Source organism: Dermochelys coriacea, chromosome 8 (assembly GCF_009764565.3).
Source record: "Dermochelys coriacea isolate rDerCor1 chromosome 8, rDerCor1.pri.v4, whole genome shotgun sequence".
Classification (NCBI taxonomy): Eukaryota; Metazoa; Chordata; order Testudines; family Dermochelyidae; genus Dermochelys; species Dermochelys coriacea.
Window position 1 is genome coordinate 91,964,611 of NC_050075.1, and position 19,832 is coordinate 91,984,442.

Consider the following 19,832-nt stretch of genomic DNA (forward strand, 5'->3'; position numbering starts at 1 on the left):
GGGCTAAAACCCCAAGCTCCCCCTTGCCTGGCAGCTGAAGCCCAGAGCCTTGAGGCTCCCCATTTGTTGGGCCCTGGAGTTGTTAATAGTACATGGGGGGGGGAGGGGAAGGGGGCTCAAAGAAAAAGGATGAGAACCCCTGTCCTAACCCATCAAACAAACAGTGATTCTTAGTAAAATCATCAAGCAAAAACCAGAATTCCACAGTTTTAATGGGAATTTCATGTTCTAGGTTTCAGGCTCATAATTCATTCCCTTTGGGGTGGTCAGGGCAACAGCAGAATTGCACATAGTTCAGAAGTAGAAGCTGGAATAAATTTCTTCACAACAATATTCCAGTAGGGGGGAAAGTTGTCATATTTCCTTGTTAAATAAAACCCAATGGCAAAATAAATCTATATTCACAAATCTGTGGCAGTAAGAATGTATCAGAGTTCAACAACCTTGTAAAAAGCTTCTTATCTCATTACTACACCTGCAGAAAGCAGATTAATTTAAACTGAAGCATCAAAACAGCGAGAAGGGATGATTGTTCCCCCGAGAACCTAATCTTCCATTTGCAAACTCCTTTAACACCCTTCACAGGACATCCCGATAATAAGCCTTTCCACCCCAGTGAACACAGTTATCTGACCTTTCAGTGCAGTTTGCCATGAGGTGGTCTAACTTGATAATAAATATAATTACTTAATGACATGTCAATCATGATTATCAGACTGATAGAACTATTCCACTTATATTGTTTTAATTAAAAAGTACCATACTTAACATTAATATAATCATTTCCTGATCATATTTACAGCTTCCACTAATATATCTAAATACTTTGTTTACCTGTCTAATTGTATTATAAACAATAAAGCAATTTTTTTTAATTGTGGAAAAGGACTGCATTGTATTGAGAATAAAAATACAAAATGTGTAAGAGATAGTAAGCAAATTTTAATCTAGCAGTTGTGAATGTGAGAGGAAAAATACTTCAACTTTTATATAGTAGGACCATTTTCTAAAAAGAAATGCATATTACAAAAATGCTTTCTTTTTAAACTTGAATATTTGACAATATGCTTCATTAGAAATCAATCTTTAAAAATACATAATGAGCTAGTATTTTTTGCACTCCATCTAATATCAGTAACATTTGGTCTTAAATCATTCTTCATATTCTAATTTGTGAACTGAGTGGATATCAAAACAACAGTACTGATTGTCAGCAACAATATGATAAACAACAATTTAACACGCAAGATCTGCAGTTGGTGTAAATTCACGTTGACTTCGATGGACTTCAGCTGCAGAACTAGCTCAACAACTACCATGTCACCAGTCCAAGAACAAATATAAAAGAAGAAGCTAGTCCAAAACACTAGGAAGAAACTGAATAATCCTTATTTTGTGGAACAAAATAAGAAGCGTAAAAATCTATTAAGATTTGCTTTGGCATAATATTAATATATTTTAGAGGTTTTTTTTTTTAAAACTTGGTTTCTAATTTTCATAGTAATTTTACGCATCAGCACTATTTTGAACCTCCTCTTTGGCATGTATTTTCCCCATTTCTTTGTGGAAAAATTAAGCTGGGTTTGTTTGTTTTTTTGATCTCAGTAAAAAAAAAAAAAAAATTAAAAAAATAGACCAGTAGTGAGTATAATAGTGGGGAACAATTACACCACTAAATGACAGTATCTTTCCACCTTTCTGCTGATTTACAAACACTTAAGCAAACAACTATACTTTCCTTTCAGTTTCAAGGGTGAGTATTTAGCCTTATATCTAGCACAACTGGAGTAAGTTGCTTTAGATCCATTGAGTTCAATGGAGTTACTCTGATTTACATCATCTGAGGATCTGACCCAGCAGATTAATTTGATGTCACTACACTATTTATCACAAGCTCTCTTTTTGAAATTTTCTTTGTAGATTTTTGTATCCAGTATTTTCCTCTTGGCAGGTTCAAGTTGTGTATATTGGAGAAATAGAAGAGGGCTGCTGTAATCAAAAATAAAAGCTACACATTCTTTAATAGTATTTTTTTCCTCCCAAGATTACTATTAATTGCCACATTTATCAGCTGTGTACCCAAGTGCTGTAGTTTGGTTGATAGTCAGTCCTACATACTAATATATGGAATTGAGATGTAATAATTTATACCAAACACAACTAGAGTTTTAGGGTTTTTTTCACTTTCACGAACAAGGAAATTAACACTTTGGACAGCTCAGTCCTAGTCTAGCAGCACAAGAAAAGGAGTCATTCCATATTTGTAGCTAACTTACTTTGAAAAAAAATGTTAGAAGCTAAAAGCTTTGTTGCTTTATCATGTGTAGCAACAAGTCATTTTGTTCCCCATGTTATGCTTTTATATAATCACACTCACAATCTGTATGGGTGGCAATAAAGAATTTTTGAATGAAAATAATAATTTATTGCTTTCATCCTGTATAATTCACATCAAGAAGCACCCCACTGTGCTGTGATGTCTTGTGCCAGTGATGCTTAGTCTTTTTTGAACACCACTTATCTACCCTCATGCAGCTGCATGTTCAATTTATCACCATACCTGCAGGATAATGCTCCCATAAGCATTCTTTAGGAGATTAACAGCATCAGCGTGAGACAGCCCATCCAAAGGTTGCCCATTAATACTGACAATCCGATCTCCAACCTAAAAGTACAACAGTAATGGAAAATTACTAGCATTAAGGAAAATTAAATTTAAGGATGCTTAAAATTCCTTATGAACTTGGCACTGCACATTCATGCTTCTCATATACAGTATGCCTTTTGTGAGGATTCTGTATTTCCACTGATCATTCAGCATTCTTCAGAGGAAGCATAATGCATATTCCTTAAAAATAACAGCCCAGATAAACAAATAGGGGTCATACTTGCAAATGTAAGCAATAGGCTAAGGAGAATGAGAACCACCACCAGCCATTTCCATTCCACATGGAAAGGCCACATGCATGTCCACATACACGGATAAGGAGAGGGGTGCGTGTGTGTGTTTTAAATGTAATATAAGAAAGCAGACACTATCCATATTAATTCATTAATGAATAAATATAGAAGATTTGGAGTCTAATAAAAACATATGCTAGTGATATACCGGGCCTTAGCACCTTTGCAGAGTTCCATTAAGCACGGGTCTATGCTAGTGAATCTCATTGTAGGATCAGAGCCATGTCTTTCCTGTGCGCATTATGTATATTCTTCTTTCAAGTAGGTCATTTCCACAGATTATGATTCACAGTTTCTAAGACCAGAAGGGGTCCTTGGATAGGTCTACACTGCAATTTAAAATCCACAGCTGGCCAGATTTAAAATCCAGAGCTCAGGCTAAGAGGCTGTTCAATTTCAGTGTAGATGTTAAGGCTCGGGCTGAAGCCTGGGCTCTGGACCCCACAAGTGGAGAGGATCCCGGAGCCCAGGTTCCAGCCTGAGCCCAAATGCCAATACTGCAATTAAACAGCCCCTTAACTCAAATTCCACAAGCCCAAGCAAGCTGACATGGGCCAGCCACAAGTATTTAACTGCAGTGTAGACATGTTACTGTGATCATTACTCCTCAGGGAATTCTGCGCTACTGCGTATGTGCAGAATTTTTTTTCTGCACAAAATATATTCTGCCCCAGAAGTGCTGCAGTTTTGCCTTTCACACACCAGAGGATGCTGCCACAGCAGCCGGCTGTGTTCTTCACACCACCCTGCCCATGGAGGCAGTGTAGGAGGCATAGGATGTGCGTGTTGGGGGTGGGGAGGAGACACAAACAGAGCCAGTGTAGGAGGCACAGGATAATGTGTGTGCTGGGGGGGTGGGCTCACAGACTGATGTTCAGAAGGGCTAGTGGGGGGGACAGACTGGACAGGGCACAGGAGCTAGTGGGGTGGCAGCATTGAGCTGGGGCTGAATAGGAGGGGGGCTGCAGGGCCACATGAGGATGGGGGGATAAAGGGGTGCAGGAGATGAGGGGGTAAATGGGTGAGAGGCACATAGGGATGGGGGCAGATATGCCTGACTGAATGAATGGGAGAGGCTAGGGGGTCAGTCAGGGTCTGCACGGGGGAGGCTCCCCAACTCCCTAACAATCCCCCATCCCAAACCTGTTTCATACTTCTCCCAATCACACCCAACAGCCCTCCAGGTTCATTCCTAGGCTCCTTCCCTCTCCCGCAGCTCCTCCATTACCCCCGACTCCCCCAAGTCTTTACACTGCTTCTAAGGGGTACAGTAAATACGTTTCTGTATTGTAGTTTAAATGAATTACTCAAAGTTTTGTATTAATTTGCATAGTAAGGAATCTATTTGTCAAAAAAAAAAATTTCTGATTTTTTTTTTAAATATTATTATTACAGAGATACTTGCTGATGGGTATTTTGAAATAAATTACCAAAATAATTATGCTTATATTGTGTTACTTTGACAAATAAAATATGCAGCATTATGTAGAAATTTAAAATATCGTGCACAGAATTTTTAATTTTTTGATGCAGAATTCCTGCAGGAGCAGCTCATCTAGTCTGACCTCTGTATAATAATGTAGGATTTCCCTGAAATAGTTATTTCAACTAGCGTACAGCTTTTAGAAAAACATTCTGTCTTGATTTAAGAATTGCAAGTGATGGAGAATCCACCACAACTTTGATAAGTTGTTCCAATGGTTAGTTATGCTTCACTGTTAAAAATTTACATCTTATTTCCAGTCTGAATTAGTCTAGCTTCAACTTCCAGCCATTGGATCTTGTTATATTTTTGTTTGCTAGACTGAAGAGCCCATTACCTAATTTTTGTAGGTACTTATAGATCATTCTAATAATGATAGTTATCCTGAAAGTCTACCCACTAATCGCGGGATGTTCAGCACAGTAGTTCATCAAAAACTGAAACATAATAGCAACAGTCTTTCGAATTTACCTTACAAAAGCCAAGTGGCAATAGGGAAAGTGTAATTTTATTTAGTTTTGGCACCTGAAAAAGTCAGTTTCAATTTAAAATCAGCTACCTGTTGCCAGAGTTTTTGTTTTGTATAAGATCTAAGGGGTGCCCTAACTTGTCCATGGACCACCTATGGCCTGTGAAGCAACTGCCTCTGATCCTTGCAGAGCTGACTGGCCACGTAGTGCTAACTTTCCCTTCTGTTCCCAGCTACTGGACTGCATTAAGAGACTGTTGCAAATACATTTAAATACTTCCTTAATGTTACATTGATTGTCTATGTGAAAATGTAATTGTCATGGGGATGTACTGCACACAGCAGCAGCCGGCACAGACTGTCTCTGATCACAAATGGGAGGGGAGGGGGGTCTAGGAGACAAGATGCCTATCCAGGAGCGATCCACACTTACAAATGTTTGAGAGCTCCCTTTCTAAATGAGCACCAGATAAAATAGTGACTAATAGAGGAGGTGATCTATAGTCCCCCTTCCACTTACTTTGAGCCTTTGGGTACGTGCTGCTACTCCACTGGCTTGAATCATGGCGATAAAGATTGGAACATCTCCTAATGGGCTTCCCTTCCCTCCTGCTATACTGATACCAAGGGCATCATTTGGTCCCTAAAAGGAAGAAACACATCATAACCATTCACAGTGTAACAATCTATAGCTCTGTGTGTGTGTGCGTATGTCTATCTGCACTCAGTCCCCATCTGCACTCAGTGATTCAAGACAACAGTTCTGTTAGGTGACAGCCTAGTCCTTTACATATTACTATGGGGCTTACTACACTTACTATAACCCGCCACATTGTACTCATTGTACAGAGAACTATGCTCGGTAGCAGGTGTTTGCAGGATAGGGTCCCAAGCCTGTAAAAGAAACTGAGATACCCAGGCAGGTTGGACATATTTAATTCAGTAACACCACCTCACATATATAGCTATAAATAAAACCATAAAGTGCCAACACCAATTAAATAATAATGCAATTTTGCATGCCAAAAAGTAGTGAAAAATTAACAGCTTTCCTTGGAGAAAACACCTTTCAGAAAATAACTCACTGACCCTCATTATCTCCACAGTTCTCAGGTCCATATCTACTCCTACTAAAAAAGAAACAAACAATTAGCTTCTGTAATTAAGAGATAACATAATTAAGAGATAACACTGTCAGGTGACAATGGTCTCTGGCTGACTAGCCAAAGTTATCACTGAGCAGAAGCAGAGCCCGGCACTGATCATGTGACAAGGACAGGATTTCTGTTTCACCAAGTGATAAACATGGATACAATCACTCTATTTGATAGATGCCATTGTGACATCCACCGTACGCAGCAGTTGCTCACATAATCTATTGAATGGCAGTTTTTTTTTGGCCTAGGGAATATAGACCTATTGTGTGTTGCACTCAATTAAAGATCAGCTTATTATTCATAAATCACAGTGTCCCCACCACAAAGGGTCCTGTATATGTCTGGTTTATGCCTGCTAAAGTTCTATTGATTTCCTTTCTAATTTGTGCTGTATTAGTAAATAATAGACATCAAGTTAATCAGTCTGGCTGGCATAGATTCCTCGTGGCACACAACTAGCTACAACACAAGCTAAAAAGCACTAAAATTATATGACAGAATTGGAGATGGTCTAGAAGCAAAAAAATATGAAACTGGAGCTAAATGGCCTCAAAGTTTGAGTATTCAGATCCAGGGTTTTGACGGGTAAGTCTCTAGAAAGAATCTCTCAGTAACTGCTACTCTGAAACCTATCAGTAACTGTGTTGGCTTTAATTAAAATATTTCAGATATGTTTCTGAAGATCAGCGGTATCAGTCTCTTTCAAGAATTAATGATTCTGATTAATATATAGAAGTACTTTTCTCTACAGATTATATGTATATTATATTGCACACACATACAGTACAGTATGGTACAATGGGTTATAAAGGTTCTCTCAGCCTGAGTTTGGGATGGGCACACACTGCTAATGAGTTGCAAAGATGGAAGTGAATTATGGAAGGCATGGCAAACAAATGGCGATATTTCAGGCCCTCTCAGGGATAGATGTAAGTGTTATTAACATAGGAAAGAATCTTGCCTATTCTGGACCTCAGGTTAGGGAAACTGGGGAGGAGAGTGGGAAGTCTATATTTAGAGAAGGAGGAAACATTTCTCTGGAAATTTACTTTAAAATAATGGCATTTGCTGGAAGCTGCTCAGGGTGTTTGGAATGTCAGAATAAATCTTGTGGGAGATGGATAAGGAAACCAGATTCAGCTAATATAGGACTTTATTTTTAAACCAGCATAACAGAGGTTTGTGTCTCTGAGGAATAACACACACACGCACAGTGATTTTGGCATCTCTCTCTAGTTTGTACCTGAATTTCTCTGAGATGCATCTGCCGACAGCCTCTTGGTGCTGACAAAGTTCTGTAAGGTAGTGATGACTGGAGCCAGTGCAGGATGAAAGTGACTATGCATGCTGTGTTGGTTCACCTGAAAATAAAGATAAAATCAGTAACTGTGGGGCAAACCAAATGCTATAGCCCCAGGTTTGTTCTTCTAGAAGTGAGGGCCCATCTGTGCCAAAGAAGTGAAACTAGAGACAGGTTCAGTGGCTTTCAGACTGGAGAGTTCCTGCATCCACAGGACTTCTGTGCTGGAAACTCAGACATCTACTCACATTCCTCTCCAAAGTGGTCTATCATCCCTGGTCATACACGCCATACTGGACTTAGTCATAAAGGGCTAGATTACACTTCTTAGATTCACCTACGGTGGGGACCACCCAGAGGCTGATCTGCTCCTGGCCCCATGGAAGTGGGGATCAGACACCTCCATGGCACAGTTCCATTTGTCTCTGGGACTGCGTGTGAGGACGGATGAGAGGGATGGTGCATTTTCCTCTGGCAGCCTGTGGGGATTCTGCAGTTAGTACAGCCAGAGGGGACATCAGCTTTGATATCGAGCCTCTTTTGTGCTGGTGAATCTCCCCCTCAAAGGAGTGTTCCCATGGCTGCTACAGGTAGGAAAAGCAACACAGTCATGCTGCCAGGGAGCTATAGAAGGCTATAGCCCGGGGTGGGCCACACTTACTGACCCTTTGAGCTGCATACGATAATCTTCAGAAGTTCGAGAGCCAGGTGCACCTGCCGGGGCGCAGGGCTTCAGCTCCACGGGGCATGACTGCTGGGGTTTGCGGCTTCTGCCCTGGGAAAGGCACCTGTCGGGGCTTCAGCCCTGCTCCTGCTGAAACAGAAGCCCTGAGCTCCCCAACACCCAAGTCTGGAAGGTGGAGAATGGGGGGGAGAAGAGGGGTGGGGGGCTCTGTGAGCCGTACTTCAATTGTAAATGAGCCGCATGCGGCTCACAAGCTGCTGTTTGGCCACCCCTGCTGTAGCCACTGCAGAGGCTTCTGGATGTACGACCCTGTGCCCTTCCGCTGATCCCCAAGATTCAGAGATCTCCGAAGATCCATGAATTCTGGTGGCCAGATGCGACTACCTCTGTAGTGGAGCATGTTACATTTTGCTTCCACTCCACTGAAGGAATTTTGGGGAAAAAAATCCGTGGATTTTCATGGAATTTCCCTGCCTCAGGATTCTGCCAGAGGATTTTCTGTGGAAGGGATGGATTATGGGGTTCGTGTTTGGGGACTACAAAAAAGAGTGCTCAGCTTCTATGTTGAACAAAAAGTTTCTGGCCCTGTGCCTTGCAAAGATAGCCGGGAAAATGCAAATATATATAGTCTGAATTAGGGACGTACAGAACAGCTGCAGGGCTCTAACTTCTGCAGCAGGACACTGTGGGGTGGTGGGGACCAAAACCTCCTCTCTCCCCACAGACACACTTTTCACTGTAGGAGTCAATGACATTTGGATTGTATCCCACGAATCATCTTGCTGAACTTCCCCAAAATTTTCAGTCTGGCCCTGTGCACAAGCGGTTTGGGGCAGGAATCGTAAATGCTTTCGGATGGGTGGGGAGTTATTTTGTGGGCCCATCTAAACTCTTAAACCTCAACAATCATAGATTCTCTTCCCTGGAACAACCTGCTGAGGGATCTGTTAGCCAAGGCCTGGATTTGTATCCAGCGAGGGAGACTGTATTTTTTATGCTACTGCCACTGGTTTTAATGAGTAACTCTCTAATCCATAGGACAGCCCTACTACCTGAGAGACCTTCTCATGTGGGTGTACTATATTAAAGAATTAGACTGTGAAAGCAGAAAGGAACAGCAAGGGGGCTGGACCAATAAGATTAAAGTTGTGTTTGGTGATGGTAGAGAGAAGCAGAGGATCATAAATGGATACTTTTATTTTGAGTACACGTCCAATCCATGGGTATAGAAAAAGGACAGAATGAGATACAAAAGTGGGACAAAGGGCACACTTGTTGTTTGGATAACTGGAACTAGGTGAGTGACAAGCCATTTAATATACTATTCATTTCTATCCAAATCTAAGGACAGAGGGGTTCCAACCCGTGTGGATATTTTCTATAGCTTTTCATCCATCCCTACCTTAATCCCAGCGGCCAAGCTGCAGCCATGCATGCTTTGCACCAAAGAAACATTTCTAGTCAAATAGATTTTCAAGCCACAAAGTGCTAATAAAATTTCTGGGGAATCAGGATTAGTGTTCCTTATAGTGTACGGAGAACTCATTAGCACAAGCTCTCTGCTCTCTGGAGAGCTCCATGGACTAGTCTGGAATAAAGCTCAGAAATAAATGCATGTAGGCCAGACAAGTTTCTATTGAATAGTTCAGAGTGAGACACATCTTAGAGATGCAGTACAAACAAGGCACATATGCTTATGCAGTGAGAAGGGGACATGTACTGCAGAGTACCATTAAATGGAAACAAAAGAGTGATAAATGGATTGTCACAAAAAAAAAATCTGTATTTACCTATGGAATTACATTCATTGCTGTGTAGTTTTATAAAGCTACAATAACATCTGAAAATCTTTTCTTTATAGTACCACAATTTACAGTAACTTAAGAACTGTATTATTGGGCTAATGTAGAACATTTTAAAAATGTTGATCCACATAGTGCTTACAAAGTTAGAGCTTCAACTGATATAAATTGACATAGAATACTTAAACTTCGGTGGATCTATGTGGCAAACTGAGTGGGAGCCAGGTTTTCAAAAATCATTTCTTAGTTCAGATACCTCAGTATTTGCAATTGACCAGCTTGCAAAATCCAAGCTTTGAGGCACTTAGAAATTGCGCATGAAAAAAAGTACAAATGTTAAGGCCACTTTGAAAATTTAGCCCTGGATTTCAAGAATCTACTCATCATGCAATTATCAGAACTCAAATCCATTTTCACCCTACTTCCCCCAACTAATGCATAGTCTATAGGACAGACACTTTCAGTGTCAATAATAGTAATACTGACCAAAACATGGGCATCAAAAACTCCTAAATCCATATGTAGGCACTCAAATAAAAGGACCAGATTTTCAAAGGTGTTGAGTACCTGCAGCTCCTATTGAGTTCAGTGGGATTTGCAAGTATTGGAGCACCTCTGAAAATGCCTAAATATGGATTTAGGATCCTAACTTTAGACACAAACATTTGAAAATGTGTCTGTATGGTTAAACAGTGATACAGCACTTCTCATCTGAGGAACTCAGGAGTTTTACATACACCCCTGTCAGGTAACTATGATCCTCATTTGGGTGAACTGAAACACAAAAATGTTAAATGAGGTTCCCAAGGTCTCAGACAACATGTTAGTGGCAATCACAGGGGTGTGTTGTATACTGCTTAGAGTAGGGTACTCTCCTTTTTTTCAGGAGAGATGATCAAGATCCTGCTAGGAAGCAGAGTCTTTGTTCTCTCCCAGCACACGTGTGGGTGCTAGTTGCCTGAGAAAGTGTGGGGTGAGGCTGGGCTTCATACCCCTATGTACTTGCCCATACAGCTGGCTGTGTTCAGAGTAGGAGGCAGTATGCTGCATCTTCAACAGCAATAATGTGATCTCAAAGCATTGCCTGGGTGCCTCAGGGTGAAATCTGATTTTCACAATGTAAATACTTTGGTGAGTGAGCCAGAGTTCCCAGAAGGAATCTCTGTTATGACTAAGTTTTCCTGGTCAAAACAGTATGATTCAGGTGAGACAGCATCCCATAATGCCACTCTCCACTGTGGCATACAGATTTCAGTTTTGATGGCAACACCGTTCACAGCACAAGTGCTAAAAAATTGCACTGGTTGAAAACTGAAGCATTTTCCTTTACTTTGGAAAAAATAAGTAAAGTAGAAAATTGTTCTGTATGTTCTTTGAGTGCAATATTTTGCACACAGCTCTGCTATTATAAGCTAGGCAAAGATACACTTTAGTGTCATTAAGTTACTTTGGGTTTACAAAAATAGCTACAGGAACATAGCATTCTGATTCTGGGGGCAGGGCAGGTTTATTAGATGGAAAAGTGATTAAATGTCTGTGGTATGCTCAAGCAAGAGACATGCTGAAAACGAAAGCACTGGCCCATTCCTCTTTTTATTTGCCCAATATTTAAGCGTAGGACACCTGATTTAAACATCTTGTAGATTGAGATTTACTTAAAACTACTGAAAAAGAACAGTACTGTATAATGATAATTTTAAAACAATCCACCTCCCAGATTCCATCAGCTGCTCCAGACAGACCCTCATCTACATTCCATGCAGAACGCAACGACTTTGTTGTCTATTGATACAATTATCACTAACCTCACTGCTTTGGGATGTTTTCCGTGATGATAACCAAGAACCAGCTCTCAGTCTTCCAATCTCTAGGTGCACAATCCCTTGAGCACACTTGGAATATAATAAAATATAATACATGGTATTTAAACAGGGTTACAATATTTCAGCTTTCGGAGACTTACTCACATATATTTTCAGGCCATAATATTGAAGAAATCATTGAATGTTGAAACCTAAAATCTAATTTTTATTTCATTTGTTTATTTGAACAACATAAAAAGGCATCCATCCCAGATTCTAGGGGATTCATAGAAAAACCTATTGAAATCATTGACTTTCCATTGACTTAATGACCTTTGGTTCAGGTCCTAGATGCCCAGCCACCAATTACACACACAGTCCATAACAAAACCAGCAGCAAACCCCACCCCACGTGCCCAACGGAAAACAATACATCAGCAGGAAAAATATTGTAAAACAGAATGAATCTGAATTTAAGATAAGCAGAGTCAGTTTAACAACACATCCTCATACCCTTGCTTGCTGATTCCTAAGTGGGCCAAATCCTTGCCCTCATGCAAAGCTTGAATAAAAGAACTTTGCACAGGGAACCTTCATGGGATCTGGAGGACAGAGTCCTCTCCTCCCAATATAATTTCAGGTAGATGGCAGAGGTAGCAGGCTATAATAATATTCCCTATGGCCAGAAATAGCATCCACAGTCTTCTGTACCCTCCTATCCTGTTAGGACACAGGCATTCTCTCCTTGGCCCATCCACAATGCCCTTTTCCACAGTCCCATGGAGAGTATTGAGCATGTGCAGCAAAGGAAGGGACAGAGTCTCCTTGAGCAGGCTTGTCCATGGCCTGGATGTATTTCTGGCCAGGATTTGTCCCCTAGAAAAATTTTTACACTGCAATTCTATGGCTGCTAGGTTAGTGCAAGCAAAACCAAAAGCATCTCCTTCCAATTCAGCTCCACAATATTATGCCTCTCTGCTTTCATAACATTTTCCCATTGCTTGAGATAAATGGTTACATTCTCAAATAAATGTCTAAAGTAATATCTGTATCTTCATTTTGCCGCTATGTACTACATAAATATACATGTAAAGCTAAAACTAAATGAATCTCTCAATGTAATTTCCCTATCAAATTCCTATCTGTCTCGATAATCAGTTTCAGGTTGTCCTGGCTATGTGTAAATAGCACTCCAAGATAATTACCTTGTACACTGTCAGTAACTGCAGTTTCATATCTAAGAATGTATTATGTACTCACCTTGAGGATAGTGGCAACAACCTCTTGTGAGGCATGTCTCATATCCTCCCCATTAACAGACAAGATCTGATCTCCTTGTATTAATCTCCCATCCAGGTCTGCAGCTCCTCCTTTAACAATGTCAGAGACAAACACTCCACTTCCATTTCTGACAATACAAGCAGCATATGGTTAATTACACAATCCACTAGTCTCTGTGAGTGCAATTCAGATTATTTGCATTTATGAGACATTAAAAGAAACTTGGGAGCTAAGAAAAACTAATTTTAGTTTTGGGAGCTGAGAAAACTAATTTTAGATTACACCTGACCTTCTGAGGTGATCATAAGCTACAGATTTTAAACTCATTAAAATAGTAAACCATGCACTATTTCCCTTTCCCCTTGTGCTATTAGTTCTGGTGCATACAATCTGTTCAGATAAGAAAAGCATATGTTATTGTAATATAAAAATACTGCCCAGAAACCAAGGCACAATCTGCTAAGGATAGAGTTAGACTCTCTCTTGATACGCTTGGTAAGAAGTGGCTTCACTATAGATTTCCTTTTTCCTCACACAGGGCCAAATGCTCTCTCTTTTCTGCAGCCTTGAAGGGCCCCAAGGCACAGAGAAGAGCACAGAGCACTGCACACAGATTTTTGTAGCTTGCACATGAATTTGTGCACCCTGGGCAGCACAGAGCCCAGTTCTGTGGGATGTCTCATGTACCTGAACTGTGAGGCTTGCAAGAGCATGGTAGAAGTGGGTTAAAACACGAAGGGGACAAGACCAGTCGATCCACCAGCCACAGAACAAGGGAGAATTCCTTCCTCAGTCCCTGAAGAACCCCCTGGTACTTAGCTCAGCTACTTCAGCTTGGTGTGGAGAAAGTAAAGGGCCAAAGAGAGGTGAATATTAACTTCCACTTAATGTATACACTATCTTTTATCCTGAAGAAACCTACTACTTGCTTCACAAACAAAATGGTATATAATAATACTAACTATACACAGGGATAATTTAATCTACCACAGAAATTCAGCTAGCTCTGGAGGGAAACGCAACCACCATAGGAGCACTACTAGCAATATTATACAATAGTCTAGCATGAAGGCAGTTGTGGGGAGGACTGGAGAATACCATATCAGGTTGCAGGAAGCAGAATTAAATTACCCCTATGAGAATCTGCTCACACCACCAGGGTTAAACATCTCCACTCTTGTGAAAACTGCCATAGAATCTTTACCGACCACAAGCAGTTGGGATAATTACATGATGGGTTTGGGTTTTTTCTGGCAATAAGAAACAGCAGTTGCCGTGAGTTTTATACTCAGAGACTGATCAATGACTTTGCTTGTGCTATACGTTTTCTCTAGCAATTAAAGATAAATTTAATATATCACTGCTTTAGTATAAACAACTTTAAAAGAAATACTTTAAAATACATTAGTAAAAAGCCACGTTTACTTTTTAAGCAGCTATTATTGACTGTACCCTTTCTGACTCTGCATTGTGTTCTTACTAGTATTTTATAGTTAATGACTGTAGAGCTCTCTAACTAATCCTCAAAACATGTCCAGGCAGTAGGTAGTAGTACTATCCATATTTTAAAGCTAGGAAACCTAATTCAGGTAGGCTAGGATTTGCCAACTGTCACAGACACAATCAGAGTTGGGAATAAAAACACAAGAGCGCTTAACTCTCAATCCTATGTTGGTCACTAGACCAGACCACAGACTGATATTCTTAGTACTATTATGTTATGCTACAAAATGCCAAATGCCAAGGGAAACAACCAACAGCCTTGGGAATAGTGTTATTACATGACATATATGCCACTCTTCTTTCTAGAGGAGTCTACATCAAAACCTCAAATCTGAAAATCCCCAAGGAGAAGTTCAGATCCCGACTTTTGTGGCTGGAGCCATTCTTTCTGTATTTCACATTCCATGCAACGGCTACAACTGTTTGCATGGCAAAATAAATTCTCACTTGGAACGCAGTTGTGGTAAAAAACTGAAGTTCTTACCGTTTTCCAACAATGCTTAGACCTAGTCCTCTGCCTATTTTCTTTTGTAGATCCACATAGAAAATCTCCAAATTCTCTTCATCTTTATAATGAGCTTCATCTCTATAAACAACCAGTTGCACCTTTTGAGGTGTCTGTCTCAAGGCTATGATAGCTTCTTCATGACTAGCATTCCTCAAATCAACACCATTAACCTGGAATAACCATCAAACTGTTATTTTTCCTAATTACAGTTATTAATGAGCTTTTCATCCCCACAGTATCTGAGCCCCTCACAAACAATGTATTTATCCCTGTAACAGCTCTGTGTGGCAGGGAAGTATTCTTACTACATTTTACAGAGAGTGAAAGTGAGGCACAGAGCAAATAAATGACTTGCCCAAAGTCACACAGGAAGTTTGGGGCAGAGGCAGGAACTGGACCCAACTCAGAGGAATAGCTCAGTGGTTTGAGCATTGGCCTGCTAAACCCAGAGTTCTGAGTTCAATCCTTGAAGGGGCCATTTAGGGATCTGGGGCAAAAATTGGAGATTGGTCCTGTTTTGAGCAGGGGTTGGACTAGATAACCTCCTGAGGTCCCTTCCAACCCTGATATTCTGTGATTTTGTGAATGGCTACGCAAAAGCTTCCAAATATGCAATCCCAAAATGGAAACTCTGCAGTTTCAGGGGCGGGGGGGGGGGGGGGAAGGGATAGCTCAGTGGTTTGAACATTGGCCTGCTAAACCCAGGGTTGTGAATTCAATCCTTGAGGGGGCCATTTAGGGATGTGGGGCAAAAATTGGGGACTGGTCCTGCTTTGAGCAGAGGTTGGACTAGATGACCTCCTGAGTCCTTCCAACTTTGATATTCTATGATTCCATGATTGCCTGGGTCCCAATCTCGTGCCTTAACCACAACACCATCCATCCAGCTACTGTGTATTAGCCATTCTTACATTACCCTATAGTTTACGAATTTGACATGGTTGATTATTGACCTTGTGTATTTCAGTTATGACAACCCTGTTTCCTTTCTTGGAAAATATGGGTGCAATAACATCACAAAGAGTAAAGTGACAGAATTACTGCAGAATAATACCCAATGTTATCTAAAACTTTTTCAGTAGCTTCTAACTTGAGGCTTGATCCCTCAGTCCTTACGCAGGCAAAATTCCTATTGACTAAAACTGACTGCAAGATATGTGGTATTCAGTGATTTGGTATTTGCAGATATCTCCCCTTTATTCATAGAGGTGAATAAAGAAGCCAGCTAGTGAAAAGCAATGGAAAATCAAATTGACATTTTAGTTTGTCACCTCTCATCTTGAGCGGAGGTGACTGGAATAGCCCACTGTGGGAAAACTCACACTTGCAAATATCCACAGACAAAACCCCACCACCTACCACAACTTCAGGGCAAAGTTTTCAAACTTGAGTGCCGAGGCACTACAACTTAGTGGCCTGATCTTCTGAGGTGCTGAGCACCATTTTCTGATGACCGATGCTTCTAAAAAATTATGCCACCAATTTACAGTTCTGAGCTTTATACATTCAACTGTGAGCTTTCCTATGAAGCCTTGTACTGGCTCACCTCAACTTCAAATGAGATGTACTCTTTATGATAACTCGGTCCTGGCCTCTCCTGACCAGAAAACTGTCAACTGATGGCTTTGTAGTGTTCACTCTTGTCTACTGAACAATGGGGAGAGATACCCAAACTCAATTCATTTACATTCATAAAGCTACTTCCACTCCTAGTATCAGAGGTGAAAGTGTTATCTTTCTCCTCTGCACATTGTACATTTCTGTTGCTTCTTTGCTGGTATGAATGCTTAGATTCCCCCCCCAACATCACAATACTGAAGAACAGGAAAAAATAAGGAAAAAATTAAGTACTGGCTGGAAACTAGATCTTTTCTCATCTGTGGTAAGAGAGCATTATTTTCTCTAATTCTCATTAGTAGATTCACTAGTTTCAAATGTAAACTTACAAAAAAGTTAGGAAGTGACAATATCTTAGCTTTAAAGAAGTTGCTATTAGATGATTATTTTGCTTTGTTCCAATAGATGGCATACAAGACCACTACAGAAGCTCTCAGTTAAGCTTCTCGACCCAAGATTGAGCTTGAATGGTGCAGTGGGTCTGAGCAAATTTAGAAGTATTCAAAAAGTACTGAAACTTGAAATTTTGATTCCAGATCTAGCCAAACCTAATATCTGTATCAATATCCTTTAAAGTAGGCTTTGCAAAATTCAATTTTTATTTTTGCATAATTTCAATGGATATCCATGTTTATTTTTAAACTTTTTAAAAAAACATCAATTTAAATTTTCACAGTTGCACAAAATTATGAGTTTTAAGCATGCTCCCCCCCAATTTTTTATCCATTTAAAATTTTCACAGATGCAGAAAAATGTGGTGGGGGTGAGGGGGGAGTGAAAGAGAAAGAAAATTATTTAATGACAGTAGACACTGAGATTCAAAGCGTTAAAGTTTTATACATGGTAATACACAAATTGTCAACATCACATGTCAAATTATACAAAGTAAATATCCTTAAATCAAACTAATAAATTCTCAAGCAGCATTTTTGTTACTTTGCCTATCTGTAAATTTTGATTACCATCAATGGAAATATTCTTTCTTCGGTTTGTGTGTGTATGGCGAAATTGACATTTACAGATAAAAATCTAATCCTTTCAAGCCTACTTTAAACCATCTTCAAATTCTCTCTCTGTGCATTCATTTACTTGTCATGTATTAAAAAATTCTAGTGTGTAAAAATTTCAAGGTTTAATAGGGAAGATGAAACAGTAATTGTATGAAGGTATAATACAGTAATTATAGAATGTAATACTAACACGTAAATACAATAGTGTATATTTTTTTTTATAAGTTACTATGCAGGGAAAAGGTCAGTTCTTTGTACTCCTAATCATACTGTAGTCATATATTAATCATAAAATACACTAAGTTCATTAATTCTAAATAGGATGCCTACTTTTATGTATATGCTTTACATCCCTATATTTTTTTTTTTACACATATATGTTTGCACATGTTGTACATTTGCCTCATTAGGGGAGCTTTAAAGGTTACAATTCATATAAACATTATGACATACACACATTTGCACCTTTCTGCATGGTCAGTGAAGAATTTATTAACCTTCTCCATTTTTATCATATGGTTAATAATCACATGTTGTTAAGACACAGTTGTTTATAAAATGAAAATAAATATAACCTTAACATAAAAAAAATTCTGTGCAAGAGTTGTAAAAACAACTCTCCAAGTGCCCTCACTATTTTTCTAACCCCATGCACTACAGCAAAATGGGTGTGCTGGGAATTTGTCCTGATCTGACAGTGAGACACTAAAAACAGCTGCACTAGAACCACCAGAGACTGACTCAAGTCTAATTTGCAGTCAACAACATCTCTTTCTTAACCCTCTCTAACACTGACCAACTGTTTCCAACAATTATGGTGTCAGTCTTTTTATTACATTAAGTTACAAATAAAATTGTTCTGGTGACCATGTGCATACAGAACAACTAGTCAATCAAATTACTCTAACTATATAAGCAAAATACAAGCCTAAGAGTTTGACACCACAGACTAAGCTCAGTAGGTCAGCCTGCATGAATAGTTTGGAATCACTTTGCAGTCACCCACTTATTTGCACAGTATCCTGCAAAGCTCAGCTTTTATGCCCATGTATAGTTACAGACGAGCAGTTAGACAATACATTAAAAAATAAACTATAAATTCTCCATTTTTCTCAGTATAATGCTTTAAAAGGCTCTGGGGTCCAGAGAAAACATCAAGCTTATAAAAAGGGTAATAAAAATGGTACACATTTATAATTATGTTGATTATTAATGAAACATATACACTGATGATTATTAATCTGTTGAAGATGTTGTACTAATGCTGACCAGAATTACAAGGACATGCTCTACATATATATTGCAGAACATAAAAGCATAACAAAGGTACTAAGAGGTTACACTATAAAGCAGGCTTCTAAATAAAAGATTAAACAGATGATTCTTAACTATTGTACATTGGTACATGACATTGATGTAATTCAAAACTATCTTGTCTGATAAAATGTAATGTATTCTCAATCTGTAATTGGTAGTTCATAGTAGTTGGTGAAAAATTATTTCCTGGGATTTTCTTATTGGAAGAAAAAAAAAAAGCTCCATGAACATAGTGTAACTGGTGTCTTCATTACAAGTATCAGAATCTACTAAATGGTTAGAGTGGTCCCCTGAAGAAAGCAATTTTGGATTAAATACAAAGCTATTTAAATAGGCTTCATAATTAATTTACCTCAAGAATCTCATCACCAGCCCAGAGTCTGCCATCTCTAGCTGCTGCCCCTTCTTCATAAACTTCATGTATAACTATAGCATCCTGTAGAAACAAAATTCTCTCCATTAATTCTCATCCATTGCAAAAGTTTCTTAAAATTATAGTTACTCATCCACATCATGCAGCAGATAATTGAGTACCACTATATTCAATAGATGGCATTCCATGATTTAGTTGATATGAAGACAAGTAAGGCTATGCTACAGATTTTTAATATGTGAGGATAAGTAAATTATTACACCCATTCATCTGCTATCATCTACATTTTGGAGAAAAATATTTTGCTCACCACTTCAGAGTAGTACTTCTTACTAGGTTTCTATAATTTATATACATTGGCGTCAGCACATATGAACTCTACCTGAACTGGTGCATTAATATCATTTACTTTTTTATGACAATTTAAAACCAGACTTTTCTGAGTTATGAGTATTTTTAAGGGTTTGGCATAGATGCTTTAACATTAGGCAGGAACTTGATGCCTTGTAGTGAATAGAGTTGGTTACATCTGCAAGAAATGAAATCCAGAAGAAATGAACAATG

The 19,832-nt window shown here is 39.3% G+C and overlaps 1 protein-coding gene across 8 annotated transcripts in view; it reads right to left on the reverse strand.

The window, feature by feature from the left end:
- The window catches only part of PATJ (PATJ crumbs cell polarity complex component), a 222,934-nt gene that overhangs the window by 9,718 nt on the left and 193,384 nt on the right, over positions 1-19,832 (reverse strand). For 5 of the 8 annotated variants that reach the window (XM_043520335.1, XM_038412962.2, XM_038412968.2 and 2 more), the window contains 8 exons: positions 19,248-19,331; positions 14,928-15,121; positions 12,920-13,067; positions 11,663-11,749; positions 7,314-7,431; positions 6,003-6,043; positions 5,434-5,556; positions 2,561-2,665 (listed from right to left, as the gene is read on the reverse strand). In XM_043520335.1, the coding sequence (XP_043376270.1) occupies positions 2,561-2,665; positions 5,434-5,556; positions 6,003-6,043; positions 7,314-7,431; positions 11,663-11,749; positions 12,920-13,067; positions 14,928-15,121; positions 19,248-19,331 (900 nt within the window). The remainder of the gene's footprint in view (positions 1-2,560; positions 2,666-5,433; positions 5,557-6,002; positions 6,044-7,313; positions 7,432-11,662; positions 11,750-12,919; positions 13,068-14,927; positions 15,122-19,247; positions 19,332-19,832) is intronic. The other 3 variants (XM_038412966.2, XM_038412969.2, XM_038412965.2) reach the window with 1 other exon arrangement.